Source organism: Artibeus jamaicensis, unplaced genomic scaffold (assembly GCF_021234435.1).
Source record: "Artibeus jamaicensis isolate MK-2021 breed Jamaican fruit bat unplaced genomic scaffold, CSHL_Jam_final contig_3230, whole genome shotgun sequence".
Classification (NCBI taxonomy): Eukaryota; Metazoa; Chordata; class Mammalia; order Chiroptera; family Phyllostomidae; genus Artibeus; species Artibeus jamaicensis.
In genome coordinates, this window is record NW_026521764.1 from 4100750 (window position 1) to 4124419 (window position 23670).

General features: G+C 40.4%; 1 protein-coding gene and 1 non-coding gene across 5 annotated transcripts; one reads left to right on the top strand and one right to left on the bottom strand.

The window, feature by feature from the left end:
• Positions 1–175: 175 nt before the first annotated feature.
• Positions 176–10506, top strand: CBX3 (chromobox 3). 4 transcript variants are annotated; one of them, XM_037126533.2, is made up of 7 exons: positions 176–242; positions 608–754; positions 2192–2242; positions 5331–5473; positions 7470–7632; positions 8780–8874; positions 9215–10506. In XM_037126533.2, the coding sequence occupies exons 3-7, from the start codon at positions 2219–2221 to the stop codon at positions 9339–9341; spliced, it is 552 nt and encodes a 183-aa protein (XP_036982428.1). In that variant the 5' UTR covers positions 176–242; positions 608–754; positions 2192–2218; the 3' UTR covers positions 9342–10506. The 4 variants fall into 4 exon arrangements, with proteins under 4 accessions (XP_036982428.1, XP_053519622.1, XP_036982427.1 ...); XM_053663647.1 differs by lacking the exon at positions 176–242 and having other exon boundaries at positions 591–754; XM_037126532.2 differs by lacking the exons at positions 176–242; positions 608–754 and adding an exon at positions 883–1066.
• Positions 10507–19940: 9434 nt separating this feature from the next.
• Positions 19941–20103, bottom strand: LOC119035290 (U1 spliceosomal RNA). Its single transcript, XR_005079762.2, has one exon. It is a non-coding gene; the product is annotated as a U1 spliceosomal RNA (small nuclear RNA).
• Positions 20104–23670: the final 3567 nt, after the last annotated feature.

A 23670-nucleotide genomic window follows, 5' to 3' on the forward strand; every position in this document is an offset into this window, starting at 1 on the left:
CCAGCCCCCCCCCCCCGCCAAAGCGTCTTTGCGTCAGGCCGTTACGTAAACGTCCTAACTGCCGCCAATGGCGGGATCGCTCCACGCCCTCCTTGCGCCAAATACGTACTATCCCCTTCTTTGCGGCCCGCGGAGGGTTTGACGTCACTTGCGTAAATGGGACCAGTGAATTGCGAACGTCTCGAGTCAGCGTATTTCCCTCTCTGGGATTTGAGTCCAACCCCCGCTTTAGCGCAGGGCAGGTGAGAAACGGTCGCGCAATTTGAAATTAAAGCTGTTGAGTGGGCCTCACTTCACAGTGTAGGGTTCCAGCTCCTCAGCAGTGCTTTGGATAATGCCCACCCCTCGCGTTCTCCCGCCGTGAAAATTCTAGCTTCCCCACCCCTTTCCCTAGGGCACACGACTGACTCGGTCCCTGCAGGGAATACCCGAAGCGACTTATTGTCAACAATTTATGCTTCACGCTCCGCTAGCCTAACCCTGGCCAGTACCTTTGGGCTACAGCCTCGGGGGCCCGAAAGGGGCACCATTCTTAGTTATCGATTCTTCCCCAACTAAGTTTTTTTCACCATCCCCCTTCCCGGGCTGTGGAAACACCCACCCCCAGAGCGAGGAAGTGGGCGGAGTCCGGTTTTGGCGCCAGCGCTGCTGCAGCGAAGCAGAAACGCCGCCGCGGAGAAGATCCCGGTCGCTGTCGGCGTCCTCCTTCCCGTTCCCTTCCCTCGGGGGACCACCAGGCGCCACCCCGCGAACTGTAAGTGCCGCAGTTGCCACCGCCCTTCCCCAGTCTGTGCTCCGGCTCCCGGCGGGCCCAGCGCGGCCTGCAGCCCCTCCCCCGCCTCCGGGCGCGCGCCGGCCGGCTCCGCCCCTCGCGGTGTCCCAGCGTGGGCGGTGCCAACCCCCTTCTCGCGGCAGCGGCCCCGCGCGCGAGTCCCCGGCCCCCTCCCCCTCGGATGTGGCTGGAGCTGAAGGCGTGCAGGGCCGGAGACGCCGTGGGCTCGGGATCCGGAGCAGCACGAAGGCGGTGAAGTCGGTGTCTTTCTTTCTCTCTAGCTGTCTCTCGGAGGTGGGGTTTAAGATGCGCCCCAGGGACCCCGTGCCCAGTTCCCACCCGACCGCTGAGGTGGGGGGAGGGGGAGAGAAGTGGGGACGCGAGCGGAGATCCCAACGCGGGGCACGGGGAGGGCGCTTGTAGTTTGTTGTGGTAAGACTGCCCTTGAGAGGGTAGAGAGCTGTGGCGACAGCCGCCTTATTTTTAGACAAAGCGCATTTACTTCTCCCCTCCCCCATTCCCGAGAAAAATGAGAGGCCCGTTTTCCCCTCCCGGGTTTAGTCGGCTGCGGGGGCCTCTTCATGAGGGCGGTGCATTTTCTCACGCATTTGCGCAGCCCACTGTCCGGTGGCTGCAGCGGGCGCTCCGTTAGGTGGCCGCCGCCGGGAGGGGGGAGGTGCGGACCCCGTGGCGCAGTGCCCTTGAACCCCCGCGCCGCGGCCTTTGTTTCTCCCCGCGGATGCGCTGACCACGAGGCCGGAGCTGCGGGGTTGGGGGGCGGGGCCGGGTGCTTCAGTTTCGTTAGGCGGGGTGGGACCCGGGTCTCAGGGCGAGGGGATGGACCTGCCGAGGAGGTGGTTTTTTTTTTTCCAGTAGTACGAAATGGGACTGAAGCAACCCAGTGTGTTTTTCCTTCAGTTTTTTAACGAGGAACTGTATAGAGGGAGGGTTTCCGAGAAAAAAAAACAAAACATGTTGGAATTACCCAGGTCACTCTTAATGAGTGTTAGAGGCCTAAAGGAAAAATTCACGGTAGTTTACCATTTTTATTGGGTACTTGTCTTGTGTCTTATTTTTCAACCAAAATATTTGGCCGTTTTGAAATAAATGCTGTATAGGGGATTTAGATTGGGAAGAAATTATCTACTGACTATTTTTTTGCCCTGTAAAGCTGTCTTAGGGACCAATGTCTCGAGTAAGGTTTCTAGACCCATTTGGTTAGAATGCTGATATATTTTCAGGCAGCATAACTTATTAGTAACTTCTAATAACAGTGAAGTTCAGATTTGCGTCTCTGAATTGGTATGCACGTTTGGTAATATGTACTACATAGATGGGGATTGGAATACAAACAAAACTTGTTTTAGTTACCTTTTTGTGTCATGCAAACTTCCTTTTAACTGTCATGCATTTTTCTAGTAAAAGCTCTTCAAGTCTGCAATAAAAATGGCCTCCAATAAAACTACATTGGTAAGTTAATAAAGACCTGAATATGTAAGGATCTAACTCAAATGTTTTCCCCCAAAAATTATAACTTTCCATATTAGTGGTGACAAATGTACATTCATTTATATTCCCCGGTGCCCCCCCCCCGATGTTATAGGAACAATTGGGGGCAAAAAATGAGATCATTACATTGAGATACTTAATAGACTTGGCTTAATAGTATCTTAATTAAAATGAAGGAACTTAATCTTGATGAAATTGCACAGTATGAATGTTAAGTCTATTATGAAATGAAAGCACAAATTTATGTAACTTGGAAGAATATGTTACAAGCATGGACAGACAAAGCAGTAAAGGCCTTGTTGATTGGCATACTGTCACCTAACGTGTACTGTGTGCTGAATTTTAGAGAAATCAAGTATTTGCAGTATTGCCCAGTTTAAAGAAAAAAGTACCTTGTACAGTACATTGCCTCAAAACTCATTGAATCTTTCAAATACTTGGGTACTTTGTCATATTTCAAACTTACTCTAAAATACAGAAGGGCCTTAAATTAAAATCGTGGCTTTTAAAAAAATATGTATTAAAATATACCAAATTGCCTATATGTCCAGGAAGGAAAGAAGAGTAGGCCTTATGGAACTTCTGAGCATTTACATTTTTTTCTCTTCATCAGTTTCTTAAACCAAAACTTTGTGTTAGGCTTCAGTAAACACTAGAATATTCACATGAGAGTCATGAAATTCAAAGTTATTCCCACCGTATTTAATTCTAACACATTGCATTAATAGTAATCGCAGGCATGTACAGGTGAATGTTAATATTGTAAATAAAGGAAAGCATTTGGTTTGGGTCCATAAGTTCTCCCCTTGGATTTCACACTAAAAAGAGCAAGTTTGTACTTTATAATTTGTATCATTAGATTGCACATTTAAATGAAATAGTTTGGGAAATAGGAAATAGAAAAAGCTTGTGTGATGAGTCTATAGCATTCATCAAAGCATATTCTGTGCCCCTTTAGAGATAAACTACCCTTCAAATTCCATAATCAGTAAGCCAAAGTGTATATAATTGAATTGGTTTTATGATTACCTGGGTCCAGGTATTAGATGGAAAAGGAACTAGCTCTGCCTGGTGCTTTGAGGATGAATATAGAGAAAACAAGCAAAAAAAAAAAAAAAGAAGAAGAAAGAAAGCAAATAGATACGTCTATTAAAATTAAATTGCTTTTTACACAATTTTTTAATCATTTCATGTGTGTTAATGGTGAGATAATGGTGCTATAACAAATTGGGAAAGTGGGCGGATTTTTTTTTTTTTTTTAAGATGAGCACTTTAGCTCATGAGTCCTATTGCAATACATCATTTTTTATGCTAGTTTTTCTTAAGTTCAGGGTTTGTCCTTTTTATTTTGTTTTTTTTGGTTACCCTCTTTATTCTGTTAATCTCCCTTCACAGACCTAGCTGTTTTGCTTGTCATTTAGTATCAGTATCTAATAAGCTTTTGTCCACACCAGCTGTTCTTTATTGTCCCCACTACCATACCTACCTTCCTTGTACTGTACAGAAGCAGAAGATTACCTGACTGGGTGCAATGCCCAAGTAGTGTGTTTGTGTGTGTACTTTTAAATGAGTGTATAGTTTTAAAGTTCTTCTGCAGACGTGTGTCATTGCTGTTATTTTTTTCTGTATGCTATATTGAGGAACAATTTTAGTGACTGGGTGATAAAAGACTTTATTTTTTTACAGCACATGTTCTAAGATGAAATGAGTATAATAACAGTTATACTTTCCTTAGTCTCTTCTAATTAACCATTTAGTTTTGGGGGGTGTTTAAAATTTACTCATTTTCAGTCTTCTCGTAACAAATCTGAGTTACTAGAAAGTAGTGGATTGCACTTGGTCTCCTCTGAAATAGTGTTATACTTGAAAAAGCGCACACGGTAGGCCACAGGTGGCAAACATAAGGCCCTCAGGCTGAATCCAGACCTCCACCTTGTTTCTACCCAGCAGCAGCGCTGTGCTCCTTGCCCCTTGCCCCTAGTTAAGGAGTAGTTACATTTATGCAGTCCTAGCTAAAATCAGATTCGGCCCTTTAAAGGCAACTGCAAGGCTGATGTGGCCCCCCATGAAAATGAGTTTGACACCCCTGCTCTAGGGTAAAACTTGTTTAAAATTATTTTTGTTGGCTACCAGTTTAAACTCTTGAGAGATGAAGAAAGGAAGATTGATTGGTTTTTTCCACAAAATTAAAATGATCTAGCATTTCTGCCTCTTGAAATGACAGCATTATAGCTTTGTTCCAAGTGGTCAGTAACATGTCAGCAGAAATTATGGAAAAATGATCTTGTTCTTTTTAAACTATTCATCATCTTGGTTGACCCTGCAATTGACACCAGGGTACTGAACCATGTTTTCATTCTTGTAGGTAACCATTTTTTTATATTGTGGAGGCTTTTAACATTGTGTTTGAATTGGCAAAGGTGATCTTCAGGTTTGGGGGATATTACGATTTCAACCGGTGTATGGTTCACTTAATAACACCTGTCACTTCTTTTCTCTAATATTGTGATTACCTCCTAGATTACGGGTGTCAAACTTATTTTCACCTGGGGCACATCAGCCTTGTGGTTGCCTTCAAAGAGCCGAATGTAATTTCAGCTCCTTAACAGTTGAGTAGTTACATTTATACAGTCCTAAAATTATTTTTGCCCTTTGAAGACAACCGCGAGACTGATATGGCCCCCAGTGAAAATGAGTTTGACGTCCCTGTCCTGGATGTTTGCAACTGTTATAGTTAAAATCAGTGAAAACTGTAGTAACCACAGTTTTGTAGACTGCATAGAAATAAGACCAGGGAAAGATAACAGTATTTTCCACATAGTGTTTTTAATTGTATTTTTTCATTGAAAGGTGGTAGATAATAGGTTTAAGCTAAACCAGTGTTTCTTTTATTGGCTATTTGTTAGCTTTTATTTTTTCAGAAGGTGTCTACATAGGGATATAAAAGTAAAAATTTAGGTGTCAAATTCAACAATAATATAAACAACTTAGCCTTTAAAGTGTATCCCCAAATTAAAACAAGATGTTTCTTAATTCCTTGTTGTTTTAGCAAAAAATGGGAAAGAAACAGAATGGGAAGAGTAAAAAAGTTGAAGAGGCAGAGCCTGAAGAATTTGTAGTGGAAAAAGTATTGGATCGAAGAGTGGTGAATGGGAAGGTGGAGTATTTCCTGAAGTGGAAGGGATTCACAGAGTAAGTAAATCCCTTCTACTATTTGCTTAACTGCATGTAAGTGGTATTTAGAACTGGTTTTTAACTTGATATCTTTTATTAGTTTTCCCACAGGTTTTTTAAAATTTAGAGACACCTTTAATCCAGGGTAGCTTGTTTTAGAGCTATTTAAAAGGAGTCAAGGTTTTAGTATACAGTTTAGCCAAGCAAATTTAAGACTACTTGATAACCTTGGAGAGTCAAACTTACCAAATTACTGTATAGTTTACTACGTAATGCACTTTAAAGTAGCTAGATACCATACTAATTAGAATACCTAATCTGTATCACTTATCTACATAAAGAGGGCACTAAAAAACATGGAAGATGTATAATGTAGACCAGTGGGTCTTAAACAGGAGTGCTCATTAGGATCCAGTTCTCCTAGGTTTACTGTGTCCTAATCTCGAAGTCAAGAATGGGCTTTTTTAATTTTTTTAACTCACTGGTTTCCTCATGTTCCTTATGCTAGCTCTTGTCATAACTGCCCTTAATATTAATCTGCCTTGTGAATAACTTATGTAAGTTATGCAGGAATTACACTGTTAATATTTATCATGTACTAATCTGCTTGGATTTTTCTGTTTTATACTACAAAAACAGGCTCCATGGGCAGCGACTATTGATAATGGCTAGGTAGAGAGCTACAAAAATTTGTGAATGTGGTGGAGATGAGGAGAACAATAGTCCAATTATTAGGCTTTAGCTGTCTGTAATTTACTCCCTCTGCCATTCAAATTTTAAAGCAATCTCCATAGCAGTTTGGGAAGTATGAGTTGAATGGAAGTTTAGGTTTCCCTATTTTATCTTTCCAGTAACTTTAAGCGAGTTTAAGTAAATATCGTTTAAGTTTGTGGTTTTCCCCTGGATAGCTGAACCAAGCAAATGAGTCTGAAGTACTTTTAAATTAGATTTAACCAGTTTGCCAAAGAACTGATAACCTTGATATGGTGGACACTTGGTTTTATTGTTTGTTTTGTTTGTAAACCCAACGGACAGTAAGAAGTAAGTGTCCTGCCCATTAAATGTTAGGAAACTAACTCCTCCTTTTCTCCCCAGACTTAAGGCCCCTAGAATGGTTGAGAATCTGCTATGTGTGCTACAATGTATTAGGGAATATAGAAGGCTGTATTGGAAAGAACCCTGCAGAATGAGTGCTCCACTTTAGCTCTTCTGTCCTCTTTACCCTCTAATTTATCGTTACCAATTTTGGGGTCTCAGAATATCAGCAGACCAAGTTGAAACCAGAGGTTAATATTAGCACTGTTTTCAGCACTTGTAAAATGGTTGATTTCATTCCATCTTGTTCTGTAAAGACTTTTGGGATCAGAGCACACAAAGTTCACAAGCCTGTCACTAGTGAATGAGCTTACTTTCACTTTTGCTAATGGATATTTTCTTTCCAGTCCTTGTTTATGGGCCCTGAAATTCAAATTTTATTATTTCCATTTTGGTGTGGGGCCCCCTCCCCCCCAACCAGTAAAAAGTGTATAAAACATTATTGGTAGCCAAGTAGAAGGCTGGATTTGACTTTTGGACTGCCAACCCTTTCTTAACACTTTTCCCAGTTTGAGCACTCAGCAGAAATTGAAGGTGTACTGTTCCACGTTTGAAAGTGCTTCAGAATTATTTTAAAGCACATTGTTGGAGGCTCTAACCCTTCCTGTATTCTGATTAATCTGCTAAAGTAATTTAGGGTGAGAGTTAGGAATCACAGTTTTTTTAAAGCCCTTCCAAAGAAATTCTGAGGTGGGTTGTTTATGTTAGAAATCAGGTTCAGTTTACTTGTGGGTAGTTGTAGGCCCTGTAAAAGAAGACACAAAGGAGGGACATACAATCAGATTGTGTCAAGAATGTGAGGAATAGGGGAAAAAATGGTTAACACAGAGGGCTTTTCTGATATAAATCTGGATGATGGTAAGCTATGTTTAATTGAATGAACTCTTTTTTTTTTTTTTTTTTTTTTAACTGAATGCAGTGCTGACAATACTTGGGAACCTGAAGAAAATTTAGATTGTCCAGAGTTAATTGAAGCATTTCTTAATTCTCAAAAAGCTGGTAAAGAAAAAGATGGTACAAAAAGAAAGTCTTTATCTGACAGTGAATCTGATGATAGCAAATCAAAGAAGAAAAGAGATGCCGTAAGTATATAATATTGCTCACAGAACTGGCTTTTTGTAAAGAGTTGATAGCTTGATTTTTTAAAATACTTTTCGGATATTTTAAAAGTTTTAGTACTATTAAAATATTTAAAAGACTAAGTGCTTAATATTTAGGACAAAGGAGATAGGCATGACTTAGCCTACTTTGTGTAAATATAGTGTTTATGCCACTGTAATGGTTGTGGTAGTGTTACTTTTTTGTAAGTTACTTACAAACTTTTTGGCCAATCCAATATAATTATTTCTATTTTATAGATGATCTAAATCACAAAGAGGTGAGCTTGCCTAGAGCCACACAGCTACAAAGTTAGAACCATTATTCTAATCAGCCTAGGCATCTGACTCCAGAGTCTGGGGTGTTGATGTAAAAGTCTGGGTAGGGAAAAGGGATTTGTTGATAAAGGCAGCTCTTAAACATTTTTGGTGTCCAGAAAATTATTGAGGATCCCAAAGAACTTTTGTTTATGTGGGTTATAGCTATAAATAACTAGTAGAAATTAAAGTATTTGTGTTTTCATTTAAGAAGGACAAAACCTATTTCATGTTCATAACTAGTGGTGAAAAATAAGAAAATGTGAGGGGTGGAGTTTTACATTTTTGCAAAACTTTTCCCTCTCTGGCTCTGTATTTGATTTGCTGTGCTATGTTCGTAGAGGCATGTCAAGACAGTCTAGAGTTATAGATACATGAAATGAGGGGAACCTTACAGATAAACAGACACCACCAAAAGGTCTCAGGGATTCCCAGTAATCTTCAGAACATACGTTGGGAATCACTGTTGTTTACTTATTTTACAAGGTTTCCTATGATTGCTTATAGTTAATCTTGCACTTGACAATTTTTATAATTATAAATTGATTAGCATTATCAGAAATAAAGGGATTGGTATGTTAACTTTCGATTCAGAATGTTTTAGACATCAGGATTTGTTTTTTCTGTTTTGTAAGGTTAATGAAAATTACAGTGTATTTTAGTACTAAATATGTGCTATGTTCTAATCATTAGTTTCACTACTGAAAGGTTTTTATTTAAAAAGTATATATCATGAAGGCAAATTGGAAGTTAACATTGTTTGCTATATGGAAACATTTATGTAAATAATCATTTAACCTCTCTTATTAAACAGGCTGATAAACCAAGAGGCTTTGCCAGAGGTCTTGATCCTGAACGAATAATTGGTGCCACAGACAGCAGTGGAGAATTAATGTTTCTCATGAAATGGTAACTGTGTGGATGATTGCTGTTATATTTATGAAGTATGAACGATGGGCATGTTTTAAATTTTGTGAGGCTTTATCTAGGAAAGATTTTATAGTTTCCATCATTAGATAGAGGGTAATTATCTGATTAAAGGATGATTCTACTTTTGCTAATGATATTTCAAAGCAAAGATTGGCAAACTGGCCTGTTTATAAAATGAAATTTTATTGGAACCCTGACCCAAGTACCCTCTTAAAGCATTAAATAACTGATTAGATTATGATTTCTGAAATGAACAATTCTTATTTGACAAAAAAGGTTTAGACTTTTAACTGAAATTTTTTTCCCCCCCTCACAACAGGAAAGATTCAGATGAGGCAGATTTGGTGCTGGCAAAAGAGGCAAATATGAAGTGTCCTCAAATTGTAATTGCTTTTTACGAAGAGAGACTAACTTGGCATTCTTGTCCAGAAGATGAAGCCCAATAATTGTTTGCATTGCTTTTTATATATATTTATATATATAAAAACCTGGGTCTTGGATTTTTTGATTTATTAGCGTGAAGAAATAACTACATTCTAATAAAAATCAAGTTTGATATGTTTGTTTTAAAGTAGTACTGGGGGCGTTGTTGTGGGGGGTTGCATCTATAGCACTGGTTGCTTTGGAACAGAAGCTTTCTGTAGTTGCTTCCTTTATCAGAAAACATTTGATACCATGGTATATTCTTTTCTCTGCATTAGAGAACAGCTTTTCTAAATGTTGGGGTCAACTTCCATTGTTGTTAGTCAGAATTTTTGTTTAAGTCATATATACTTAAGGATCATTGTGGGTTTTTTGTTTATTTGGTGGGAGATGGTTGGTGTGTATACATATGTAAATGGTTTTCTTTTTCTTTCTTTTTTTTTTTTTTTTAAACCAACAGAAAAACAGCATTTCACAACCATAGATAAGCTTATGCTTCTGGGCTGCCGTCATTTTCAGCAATCTAAGAAATAAATCATTTCAAGTTAAATTGAAATTTTTCCTGAAGCTTTAACCTTTGAAATTAAATAGATAATTTGTAATTAATTGGGCAACTTAAATATAATGTAAGCAGTTTAAATTGGACAATTTAAAAGCAGCCATATCAGAATCCGTGGCCATATCTACAATTATAAAGGCAAGTTTATTTGCAAAACCCCTGAAAGGAAAATTTTATCACTACCAACAACTTCCTCTCCCAAATGAGAAAACTTAGGCAAACCCTGGTATATTTTAATTAGGCAGGCAAGACTTATTTAAAGGTTTCACTTAGCAAGCCATTCTTTTACAAAAGTTAACATTCTTGTGTTATATTGACTGAAAGGTTATGATCATGGAATGTGTAAGACTATTCATGGAAGCCTAATCAGATCATTAGAAACCTTGGCAATTTAAACCTGCTGAAATGAACGGTGAACAAACTTTTGTAATCTAAAGTCTTGACCTGCATGTTGTATTCCAGCTCATTCCTTACATGTAGGCTCAGTCTCAGTATTTGGGTTACTGGTTCAGTAGAAGCCAGGAAAAACAATGACTTTGTAGTAAACAGAATGTTATCCAACTGTATATTGTTTACTTTATTGTAAATACTGGTAAACAGTGGTCAATAAATAGTTTTATATTGCTTTATGTGGTTAGCCTCTTTACCTGATTATCTGTTTGTAGTGGGAGTGGAAACACCCATAGACATGTTTCCACAAAATGTTTTCCTGTGGGGAGAGAAAGATGAGTTTAATGTCGACTTTTGGTACTTAAAATCTATTTGCTACAACTGCCATCCAAGAACCATCGTACAGGACCAGTCCTGTAGTGCTCCATCTGTTTTTGCTGATTTCCAAGATCTGCACAGATCTTGGAAAGAAAAGGAGATCATCTCACGATACATAGAAACACTGAGTTACCGTGTTGTATTCTTGAAACTAACAATGTTTGTGCCAGTTATACCTCAATTTTAAGAAAAATAATTATACCTATGCTAATATTTATACCTTTTATCCTAACAGACACCTACACTACTCTCAATAATGGGTTCTTAGATGATACAGACCTTCTGTCCATATCAAATTTAATGATCTCACCTTCAACTTTAGTAAGAGCATTTCTGTAAACAATTTTATTAACACTCTTCATGTTGTATTAGTTTCTTATTGGTGCTGTACAAAAAAATGCTACCACCTTAATTGCTTAAAACAACAAATTTACTATTTTAACAGTTCTGGGGGTCGGTAGTCTGAAATTGGTCTCACTGAACTAATCAAGGTAACAGGGCTGGTTCCTTTCAAGGAGGCTCCAATGGCAGAGTCTGTTTCTTAGAGGCTCTTCATTCCTTGGTTTCTTTCTGGCACTTTTCATCTTCAAAACTAGCAGTGTACCATAGTCTCTCAAGTTACTTTACCTCTCTGAGTCTCCATTCTTCATCTGTAAAATGGGTAAGTTCTGGGTTTGTGTAAAAAAAGTACAGACTTGACTGGTGTGGCTCAGTGGGTTGAGTGTTGTCCCATGAATCAAAAGGTCACCAGTTTAATTTCCAGTCAGGGCTGCAGGCCATATCTCCCTTTCGGGGTATGTAAGGTGTGTTTCTCACATGAATATTGGGTCCAGAAACCCCCTTTCAGTAAGGAGTTCCTTTTCTAGTAAGAATATTAACACTTAAGGTTTTTTTGCACATATTTTTCTCCCACTGTTTGTAGTTTGACATGATTTATGATTTAAATTTTCATTGAGTCATCTTTATAATCATCTTTAATCAGATTGTGTTGGATATTGTGATGAAGGGTTTTTTGTCATTGCTCTTAGAGGGGAAGGGGAGAGAGAAACTGCAAGAGAGAAGCATTAATGGGTTGCCTCCCATGTCCCCAGAGGAGGTATCAGACCCACAATCTAGGTATGTGTCTTAACTGGGAATTGAATACACAAACTTAGGTTGTGGGACAGAAGATGGAAAAATTGGCATGGGTGCTGCCGGTCACCACCAGAACCAATAAGCAGGGACAGGAATTAAATCTTTATGGGCACTTTACTCAGCTGTCCCACGATCTGAGAAGATGGCAGGTCATGTACCTTAAAAGACTATCTTGCATTTTATTTCAAACTGACCCTTTTTATAAGGAGAAAGTAAGTGTGGGTAAGGGGGTTGGAATTCAGGGAAAAATTTAATCAGATAAAAGCTGCTGTCCAACAATCATAGCATTCTTTCATGTGTTGAGCAGTGATTCTTTATCCATGCCGTGGGCAACGGGCTCAGTCTCACCCTGGAGCACAGCGGCTCAGACACCATCTTGATGGCTTGCAGTCCTCCTGGGGCACAAAGGTGGAACTGCTTGTGGTTTTTTGGAGTCAAGGTAGGTTATACCTTCAGGTCCTGAGACAATAACTTTTTACATGCAGTAATTACTAGAGTTATTAACTAATACTTCAACTCTCCACTCTGGCTGGTGTGGCTCTGTGGATTGATTGCCAGCCTGTGAACCGAAGGGTTGCTGGTTTGATTCCCAGTTAGGGCACTTACCTGGGTTGCAGGCCAGGTCCCCAGTAGGTGGCACATGAGAGGTAACTACATACTGATGGACACCCCACCCCCCCACCCCCCACCCCCGCTTTGATGAAGCCTGAGTCCTCAGTCTATGATAAGTCTCCGAGAATTCTTTGGCTATCTGCCGCCTCTGCCTGAGTTAAGCCTGAAAACAATGTGACAGGGTAGTGCACCTTGTGCTGGGAATGGCAGTTCCCGAGGATGATCAGGCATAAGAAAGAGTTCCTAAAAGTCCTGTGAAGCCTGCTTTGCTAAGAGTGTTTTCATTCATATGATAAGGGTTCGAGCAGGAAATGAGTATGTCTCCCAAAGTTTCTGCAACCCCCTTTCCTGACAGACACTGACTCAGACTAAGCCCTCAGATTTCTTAGAAATGTTACCTACTGTTTGATCCTTGCCACCCTGTATTCCTGTGTATTACAACCCAATAAAAGCACCTGGAGGAAGGGGCTCTTGCCCCTTCCCCTTTGAGGGATTGGCCACCTTTCCTCCCCAAGCGATCATGTCTTGGTAGTGTTACTTTCATCCATGGTGGATGGGGGGGGACTTAAGGGCAAAGTCACCCCCACAGGTTAGAAAACAGGGTTTTGCCCAATATGCGTTTGTAGAATAAAGTGGTTTGGGATATAAAATGAAGTCATGTGGAGGTTGGGGAGAAATGGAACCAGAATGACTCCAAGGTTTCATTTCATCATGGATGGATGAAAACTCCAGAAGAGGAAGAGCAACTTGAGGTGGGAGATAGTAAAGTGGCTCTGGAGACACAGATTGAGGTATTCCTTTGATTCCTTTGTTTACTACAGTTGACCCCTGAACAACACAGTTGGAACTGCGCAGGTCCATGTACACACAGGATTTTTTTTCTTTTCAGTAAATACTTGGACTGTTTTTAGTCTGTAGTTGAGGACCTGCAGAAGTCGATTGTACACATGATCTACACTGTTTTTATATAGGGGAGTTGACCATCCACAGATACGGGTATCCTTGGGGCAGAGGGTTAGTACTTAAATCAATCTGGTGAATACCAAGAAACAAGTTTTGGGGGAGTCAAAAGTTCTCTATGGATTTTTGACTGTATGGGGTTAGAAGAGTGTCAGTGCCCCAACCCCTCTGCTCAAGGGTCAGCTGTAATTAGAGTGTCTTCAGATACACCAAGGTTGCAAATTTTATCTCTGGTGAGGGCACATATGAGAATCAACCAGTGAATGCATAAATAAGCACAAGGTTACTCTCTCTCCACCCCCTCCTCTCTCTAAAAAATAATAAAAGCTGGCAGCACCCAAATCCCAAGTCTGCTTCTAAAGAGACATCTGCTGGGCAATTCACAAATCCTTTTAAGAGATCTGATTATCCTAGCTTGGGTCAGATGTCCTTCCTCAAAGTATCAACTGTGAACAGATGTGTGAAAAGTGTGATTGGATCAATCACGGAGTGCTTCCCAGAAAAAGGTAGGTGTTTTTTATAAACAAAATGTATAACTAGGGCAAAGAATTTCAGCCAGTTTAAAAATGCCTTCTTAACCTTTGTCCTTTACAGAAAACTAATGTGAATATTTTCAATGTCAGAACATCGTAGGACTTCCTACCAACTCCTTTTCTAGTGAAGATTTGAATTTGCCCTTTTTCTTAAATTTAAATATTAGTGAAAAGAAGTTGACTTGGGAGAGCATGACAAGAACATTGATATTTAAAGCTACTCTTGTAGTTCCATGAATGCATCATTTTCTTTTTCTTTTTTCCCCCTCTGTGCCATTGAGTGACAGCTGCCCCTGGCAACAGTCCCAGTGCCAGGATGCAATCAAGGGTTTTCTTTCACAACCAGCTACCAAGTCCTGGCCCCACTGTCTAGCACAATTTTCACTTTAAAAAAAGAAAACCATGGGCTCAACTTTTCATCCTAATTTGGAAGTTCTGCGTTTCAGCTTCTTAAAGGAAAAATGATACAGACACTAATGTTAAGGGACCTTTCATAGCAACCTTTTTTAAAAAATTGTATTTAAGGATCAAGCTCAGTGGTATCCTGTTCCCTGGTGCATTTATCAGATATTGATAACAACCTAATTTAATACTCAGAATTGTCGATCCTAGTACATTAAGCTAATACGTTTATTTAGTTTTTGGGAGACTATTTTCCTTTTATTATTTTTATTTTTTTAAAGGATTTTATTTATTTTTAGAGAGAGGGGAGGGAGAAAGAGTGGGAGAGAAACAGATGTGTACAAGAAACATCAACTCGTTGCCTCTCGCACGCCCCCAACTAGGGACCCGGCCTGCAACCCAGGCACATGCCTTGACTGGGAAGCAAACCCGTGACCCTTTGGTTTGAAGGCCGGCACTCAATCCATTAAGACACACCAGCCAGGGTTTTTTATTTACTTATTTAAAACTTTTCATTAATTGATTTGAGAGAGATTGATTTGTTATTCTACCCACTGATGCATTCATAGGGTGACCCCTCCATGTGCCCTAACCAGGGATTGAACCTGCAACCATGGTGCATGAGATGATGTTCCAAACAAATGAGCTACTCTGTCAGGCCAATTTATCCTAAATTACTGTTTTTTAATGTAAAAAAGACATAAAACATCATTCTTACAAAATTTAAGTTACAGTACTGTTAACTATTAAGCTAAGATTTTTAGAGCTCTAAAGCTACTTTTAGTTTCTCAAAGCTCCAAGCCACTTTGATGAGCAGGAGAAGAGAGTCAAGTGGAAAGAGAAACAAGGGGCAGACCCAGGGGAAAGTCTAGGTGAGAATGGGCCCTGGGAAATTCAAGAAGATAGATCTTAACATTCAGAATCCAAGCCACCACTTCACAAGGCCTTTTTGGTATTTCAGTAACTGGATACTTTGGGGTAGATCCCAAGATGGACTCGCTTTAAAGTGAATTCATCCTTCTAGCAAATAGTGTCACAATGAGGTTCCTGTTATACCTTCTCACTTCTCACGTCTCTTTGTTTAGCTTTCATGGGTATTTGATTCCTCTGCACCAGGAAAACTTTCTGAGTAATGGAAACTCATTTCTGATGTGCTGAAAAAGATAAAGGTTTGAACATTTTGAGAGGGAATGCTGTTGTTTTTCTTGCAGTTTGTTAGCCAGCTCACAGAGCTGTGCTCAGCACCCTTCCAGCACCAGAGCATTCCATCTACTAGGAGCAGATTCTTAAATCCCACTTCTCACTTGTATTACCATAAATAAATAGGATACTCACCACTCTACAAAATAGGCAGTGGTTAAGCACAAAGCTGGAGAAGAGAACTCCAGCTTTTGCTTTCTCTTCTAAAATGCAAGCGTGGGAGCCAGTAATTGACTTTTTCATTGGTGGATCCTACCACCACCAAGAGGACAGGGTATCAATTTGAGGGGAAGGAGGGCTCTGGATTTAAGTTTGGGCTTCAAGCATAGCATTTCTACCATTCAAAATCTCAAAAAGACCCTGACTGGTGTGGTTTAGTGGGTTGAACATTGTCCTACAAACCAAAAAGTCCCCGTTTGATTCCAGTCAGAGCACGTGCCTAGGTTGGGGACCAGGTAGGTCTCCAGCAGGCATTCTGAGAGGCAAACTGATTGATGTTTCTCTCCCTCTCTCCCTCCCTTTAAAAATAAATATATAAAATCTTAAAAAGAAAACTCAAAGGATCTGCCAAATGAAGAGAAAACCCCTAAAATAAAGCAAGCTCAGTGTACAGATGACACAAAGGCTGGAAAGGGCGACATAGACCCCGTGTTCATCACTGTTGGCTAAACTGTTGGTAATTTCTCCCGTTCTCACTTGTCTAACTAAAAACATGAGGATTTGTCTTCAGTAGCAAATACGCATTCCTCTTTATCACATACAGTCCAAGAAAAGTGGACCGGATTGGTCCTATTTTTGCTATTTTAACTTGAAAAGTTGGAGGAAGGCAAAAAGGTGAGAAGAATTCAGAGATTATGCATACATGTTCATTTTCAGGGATGAATGAAATCCATGCTGGAATTAGTATTGTTCCTTCCAACAAACAGACTCAAATTATTATAAAATAAGCAGCCAGCCAAAAGAGAGAATATGCCCCCATTTAAGAGCCATCCCTCTAGTTGTACAAACCTGTAAATACACCTAAAGTCATTGAATTGTACATTTTAAATGGGTGAATTGTATAATATGTAAACTACATCTCAATAAAACTTTAAAACAAAGAAAGCACTCACTCTCCCTGAAGCATGCCTGCGCCTCTTCCTCCCCCCTCTTCCCTCTCAGGCCTGCATCTCCTGAACTCTAGGGCCCATGACAAGCCAAGCTGGGCAGCAATGGGCAGCAACCCCTACCCCAAGCTACCCACTCATCCTGTCTCCAAGGCTCCCTTTTCTCCGACTTTTCAGTGAGCTAAGGCAGACCCGCCTCAGCGCATTTATTTATTTTAATTTCTTTTAGGATTTTAGTGAGGGAGGAGAGAGACAGACAGACACACAGACATTGATTTGTTTTTCACCTATTTATGCATTCATTGGTTGGTTCTTGTATTTGCCCTGACTAGGGATCAAACTGGCAACCTTGGCATGTCTGGATGACATGCTAACCAACTGAGCTTCCTGGCCACGGCCTCTCATTACTTTTCTAAGGATTTCTAGAGAACCAAAGCAGCCCTGCCTGGGCTCTCTCCTGTTGCTTCTCCAACCCTAAGCCCTTGTTTCACTGTCCCTAGCTTGAATAAATGTGCTCTCAAAAAAAAAAAAGGAAAGAGAAAAGGAGACAAAAAAAGCTGGGGCATGAAAAGGCTCTTAGCTGAAAAAAAAAACTTAAAAGTCATTCCTCTTATTTTTATCTGTCATAAACTTGGATTTGATCAAGCTCTCTTTTGCTGTCACCTCCTTGGAACTTTCCCTCCTACTCTTGCCTCTATGTCTTCCCTTCCTCACACTTGGATGGTGCCACATCTATAAAACAGTCATGACATTATCCCTTTCACGGAGTTAACAGGATGATTACGAAAGTCTTTGGCTCACATGACCTGCCCTGGGTAAACACCCGAATCTTGGCACGTGCTCCCCTGCATAGCGCTGAGCCGGGCACGACAGACATTCTGACCGTCGGGCAGACTTTGCAGCCAGCTACAGGGGAAGTGAGTGTGTGCCGCCTGCTGGCTCACACCGCAGAGGGTCCTGGCAGCTACGTGTGCGTGCTGGCAGGAGGGCTCAGTTCCCTTTCACCTCTCAGCTGCATCCTTGGCTACTGACGGATTCATTGCCACAACCACTGGGTTAAGTCCTTCGGGGCTCCCTTTAGATTGTTCTGAACTTCTTGGGGTTGTAGTGATTTCCTAAAGACTGGACACCCAAATGCCAGTCAAGAGAGATAAAAGGATGAAATGTACTTTCCAAACAATTCCTGAACTTGGGTCGATTTTCCAGGTTTTTAACAGAAAGTAAAAACAACAAACAACACTTTTTACTATTTGTTGACTGACTGATGTTCCCTTTTTTCTCCTTGCCTCCAGAAAACAAATTCCAAAATCAAAGTGCAGGCCCTGGCCAAGTAGCTCAGTTGGTTATGGCGTTGTCCTGATACACCGAGGTTGTGGGTTTGATCCCCTTCACAGCACATACAAGAATCAATCAATGAATGCATAAATAAGTGGAACAACAAATCATTGTTTAACTAGCTCTCTCTTCCTCCTCTCTCCCAAATAAATTTTAAAAAATTCATAATCAAAGTGCAAAGAAAACCTCTAAAGTAAGTCACTATGACAAGTTGATGAGTTTTTAGAATAATTTTTCTTAATATGTCAAGCTATTATTACCAACTTGTTCCTGTGTGGCAACAAACCAGTGGTTTAATTCTCAAACACAAGAAACTAATTTTTTAGGAGAAAGACTCTAGTTAAAAGATTATAAAATTTAAAAAAACATTTTATTTATTTTTAGAGAGAAGGGAAGGGAGGGAGAAGGAGAGGGAGAGAAAGGTCCATGTGTGATTGCCTGTCATGTGCCCCCTACTGGGGTCCCGACCCACAACCCAGGCTTGTGCCTGACTGGGAGTCGAAGCAGTGACCCTTCGGTTCACCAACCAGCGCTCAGTCCAGAGTCATACCAGCCAGGGTGACTTTTTTTTTTAAATTGTTTTTCAAGTACAGTTGTCTCCATTTTCCCGCCACCACTTTCGCCTGCCCCACCCACTCCTACCTCCCACCCTCCATCCTTCCCCTCACTGGTGGTTGGTCCATTTCTTACTCTCAACCATAGACACATCCAAACCTGTAGAGACTTTTTATAAGAGTCTGTTTAAGCCAAACTGATGACACATGCCAGGAAGCAAGATCTTAGGTGCTCCCAAGAGTAACAGTTTTGTAGGTTCTCTGAAGCACTTGAAATTAAGAAGGAAACGTAAGGAAGGTTACATGGGGGTGGGAGAAAGCAAGGTGAGGATTGGATACTGGGATAGTTAACAAGATTGTGTGTTTACTTGAGGGTACGTACTTTGGATTTTACTGAAAAGGTGTGTTCACCTAGATGTACAGAAACAATGGACAGAGCTTGCTTCAGGCAAAGGTAAATGAAAAGGTTACATGCCTTGGGCATGAGCTGCCCAGTTAGGAATTTATGATCAGATCACCCTGTGAGGTTACTTTCCCCAGAGGCCTTTTTTTCCATCCACTTCTTTCTGCCTCCAATTACTCTCTGCCTACTAATTTACATGTTCACCTAAAAATAAATGTGTGAGCTAGTTTCCTGTATCTACCCCATCATACTTCTCACGGTATTTTAATTGCTGCTTCATTTGCCTGTCTTCCTCTGACAAACTCCCAGGGGACGGGAACTGTGTCTTGTTCACCGTTTGAACCTCTGGGCACAGAGATATGAGTAAAATCTCAACCAGACACCTGTTCAAGCACCACACACATCCACGTGCTCCCAGAGCCTGAAGACTCTTTCCACCTCATTCTTTGCAACTGGCCAAAAATTCAACTCACTTCACACAAATCAGACACTTCCAGCACTAGACAGAAGCAGTTTATATGTCTACATATATTATTTCAACTAATACTTCTAATATCACAGTACATCTATATCACAGTGCCACCCTATCATAGCAACAAAGCAAACACTGGTCTACTTATTCATTGACCCCATATCAATCATTCAAAGCCCATTTGTTCCTACATGCAGTATTTTGTTGTTGAGGAAGACTCATCTTCTCTAAACCTGGGATGGATGCCCCAAAAGAAAAAGAAATCCACTCTTCAAAACGGACTTGGAGGAAGGACAAATTGCCTGGATTTACAATATTTTTAAATTGTGGGTTAACTAATAGAAGCTTTTTATTTAGGCATAGGCAAATTTAAGAGTACATTTTATAACTACATGCCTATATGCATGCAAATGCCCCCAATGGTACCTGTATTTCTCCTCCAGTACACACTGGGGTATATAAATTTGTACCCACAGTGGAACAAAGACTCTAAAGAAAGATGTCATAGTCATTAAAATAGAGTTGGAACCCTTTAGGGGAAGAAAAGCATTTAACATAAAAACACACAGCAGTAATTTTTTCCCCAGGTGAAAGCACAAACACGGTCTCCACTATCACAAAGTATGCAGTCAAGTTTCCCACATTTGGGGAAATTGCAGGGATCTGTGCACCCAGAGTGCAGTAGGTGAGCCTTGCCCTTGGAAAACCACCTTTGTGATTATGGTGTCTACCCTGCCAGGTAAGTATCACACACCAGTAAACTTATAATAAGAACTGGTGGAATTTTATGTAAGGTTAGTTACTTCAACAGGGAAATAGAGACCTATAATTAAGTAACTAATACCAACAGTGCCTTGTATACAATGCTTAGAGGTCAGATAAGCACAACAGAGAATATAGCAAAATTAAATGCCAAGAGAGCAAGGAAATTTATACTCCTAGCCACATATGCCTCTACAAACCGGCTTGGCCAACCATGGGTAAGTTTATAATTCCCAGAAGTGAGTAGACATTCATTGTTTAAAAATGAAACTGTGGCCCTGGCTGGTGTGGCTCAGTGGATTGAGCACCAGCCTGCAAACCAGAAGACCGCCTGTTTGATTCCCAGTCAGGGCACATGCCTGGATTGCAGGCCAGGTTCCCAGTAGGGGGCGCTCTAGGAGCAATCACATATTAATGTTTTTGTCCCTCTCTTCCTCCCTCCCTTCCCCTCTCTCTTAGATGCTGTGATAGCCACTTCTAAGAGAGCCCCCAAGGACTGCCTTCGGGCATTTGTGCCCTTAGGTAGTTCTCTCCCACACTGTATCAGCCTTGGCCTGTGTATCTGAAAGCATACAGTAGAAACAATGGTATGTTGCCTCCAAGACAGGTTATAAAAGACTGCTTTCATGGCTGGGGGAAGGTAAAACCACCATAACAAGCCCCTGTCCTGGTGCCTGCTCCTGGGAAGCACTTGACAAACATTCGCAGCTTGGGTGCTTTTCCTGTAGTAGTTAGCGTTCCGGAGGCCTGAAGTCCTGGGTTTTGATCTCTGTTGTCCCACAACCCAGCTGAGAGATCTTGTCAACTTTAATCTGTGGCTTCTTCAATGTAATCATCTGTAAGTTAGACACCTTGTTGTTTCCAGAATATATGATGCTCTGAGAAGGACATGAGAACTTGCATGCAGAAAGATTCTGCATATAGCTCTTCAATAGCATTACCTGGATCGAGGGCACTAGTCTGAACACTGAGGGTTCTCACCAGGTCATCAGTTTAAACCCTCTTCAAAATGGGCTCAGAGGACCTCAAGACAGTGAATTAGTGACAGAACTACGATGAGAATTCAGGCCAGGGCTTTGTGTCACCTCCAACTTTGACCTTCACCCCCCAGACATCTCCTCTCACATGCATGTAATTGAAAACACTGTGGAGACCATTGTCCAATTTTGTTTCACTGACTTAATTTCTCTTGAAAAAGAACTACTTTGTCACAGAGACGACGCAATTCTGTTTTGTTGTCACGCACATTGAAGCGGACTTTGTGTCAACCGTCCATGCCCATGACAGCAAGGTTCTTGTGCCTACTTCCGCCCTCTCTGTGGGGACGAAAACACAAGCATAATTAAGAGAAAATTCTTCAGAAAACTGGATTTAATACAGAGTCAGAAAGATGAGATTGGTAAAGATGAGATTGGCAAAGATAAGCTATTAGTTTAAACACTTCCATACTGAGAATGAAGTGGGAACTTAGCATTTAGAGTGTGTTATTCAAAGCAAAGCAGGAAAAGTGGTCAGAAGCATTCCTGATAGAACTATTTCTTTCAGTTCCAAAGTGAGATTCTTATGATTCTTACTCTAAAAAGTAAAAGAAATGCAAAAAAGAAACCCCTAAAAATTCACTATATGAATCTCTTGACATATTTTAATCTTTTTCGTGCATGTTTTAAAGTCTTAGAATCAATCATATTAGATGCAAAATCGGGTGTGTAAGAATTATAACTTTTTAAATTCGTCTTATAATGGGAGTTAGTATATTTTCAAGTCCCCTTCCATCTAGTAGAAATTAATCTCAGCCAATTAAACGTCACTATCTTCGCTTGCCCAGGGTCCTGGTGAGGTGGGGGTGGGGGGAGGGGAAGGAAAGCTAGGGTCTGTCTGAGCTCATTTTCATCTGTTCACAGTACCTTCTTCACCTGTAAATCTTAAAAATACTTTTCCACTGAGATAATGATTAGCACATACTGAACAGGAGAGAGCAAATGGCTCTAGGAAAAGGGAGGGATGCTTTCTTAATACTCAAAAATATAATCACATTTTTCTGGCTGCATATTCCATCATATGGGTATTGCAATTTATTTGACTACCTTCTATTATTAGGCATTTTAATGGGAATTATTTGCTTCCTTTGTGTAAATTTCTTTAAGTGAGGTCGGTGCATTGTGTGGTAGGCACATTTTCAAGAATTGTGAAAACTAATGTCAAATTATTCTTGTAAAGATTTCAGAAATTTACACAACTATCACCCATAGGAATTCCTATTTATTTGTGAATTCCACACAAAATGGTTGTTTTTTTTCAAAATGTAAATGAATCATAAAATTGATATATATTAATTATTTAAAAATTAAGCAGTACCAAAGTCCAATCGGTAGAAAGTGAAAACTCTACTTCTTCCAACTCTACTCTTCACTGTTTTTGTAAATATTTTTCCAAGATATTTTCAGATAGTAAGATAGAGATAGATGATAGATGGACAAAGAATGGGGGGGAGATACATATATATATATATATTTTTTTTTAAAGATTTTATTTATTTATCTCTAGAGGGGAAAGGAAGGAGAGAGGGAGAGAACTGGCCTGCAACCCAGGCATGTGCCCTGACTGGGAATCGAACCGTGGTTGCTTGGTTCCCAGGCCCGCGCTCAATCCACTGAGCTACACCAGCCAGGGCTACATATATATTAATGTATATATATTGTATAGTGTAACAGATACATTTAAAAAAATAAAAAAATAGGAACATACACAGTTTTATAACTTTTTAAGCCTAATATAAACAGTTATTAATTCAATAAATACTTTTATTGAATGTGTATGATGTGTCAAACATTGTTTTATATAATAGGTATTTTTCATGTCAATAAATATCAATCCATGTAATCATTTTAATGGGTGTACAGTATTCCATTATGGAATACACCATAAGTAGCTAACCATTCCTCTATTATTATCATTTAAAGCTACATTTGGTCCTGGCTGGTATGGCCCAGTCGGTGGAAGCATTGTTCCAACCAAAGGGCTGCAGGTTCAATTCCCAGTCAGGGCACACACATAGGTTGAGAGTTCAGACCCTGGTCCGGTTGTGTATGGGAGGCAACCAATTGATCCTTCTCTCTCCTCTTGATGTTTCTCTCACCTTCCTTTCTTCCTCCCTCTCTCCTTAAAAACAATGAAAAAAAATGTCCTTGGGAGGATAAAGGCACATTTAATCTTCATACAACCATCTTTGTATACCTGGATTATTTTCTCCATGCCCCAGATCATTTTTTTAAAGGACTACTATTTAAAAAAGATTTCAGTTATTTTTGGAGCGAGGAGAAGGAACGAAGAAAGAGACGGAGCGAAACACTGGCGTGAGAAAGAAACATTGATCGGTTGCTTCTTGTCCCCACGTTGACCAGGGGTCCAGCCGAAACCCAGGCATGTGCCCTGACTGAAATCAAACCAGCGACCTTTCAGTTTGCCAGATGGCACCCAACAACCTGAGCAACGCCAGCCAGAGCAGGGATTATTTTCTTACGCTAGATTTCCAAAAGGGGAAATGCTGAGGCA

Coding starts and splice junctions, on each gene's coding strand:
- CBX3 (XM_037126533.2), top strand. CDS start 2,219: ATGGCCTCCAATAAAACTACATTG. Junction 2,243..5,330: donor CCTCCAATAAAACTACATTG/GTAAGTTAATAA, acceptor TTGTTGTTTTAG/CAAAAAATGGGAAAGAAACA. Junction 5,474..7,469: donor AAGTGGAAGGGATTCACAGA/GTAAGTAAATCC, acceptor AACTGAATGCAG/TGCTGACAATACTTGGGAAC.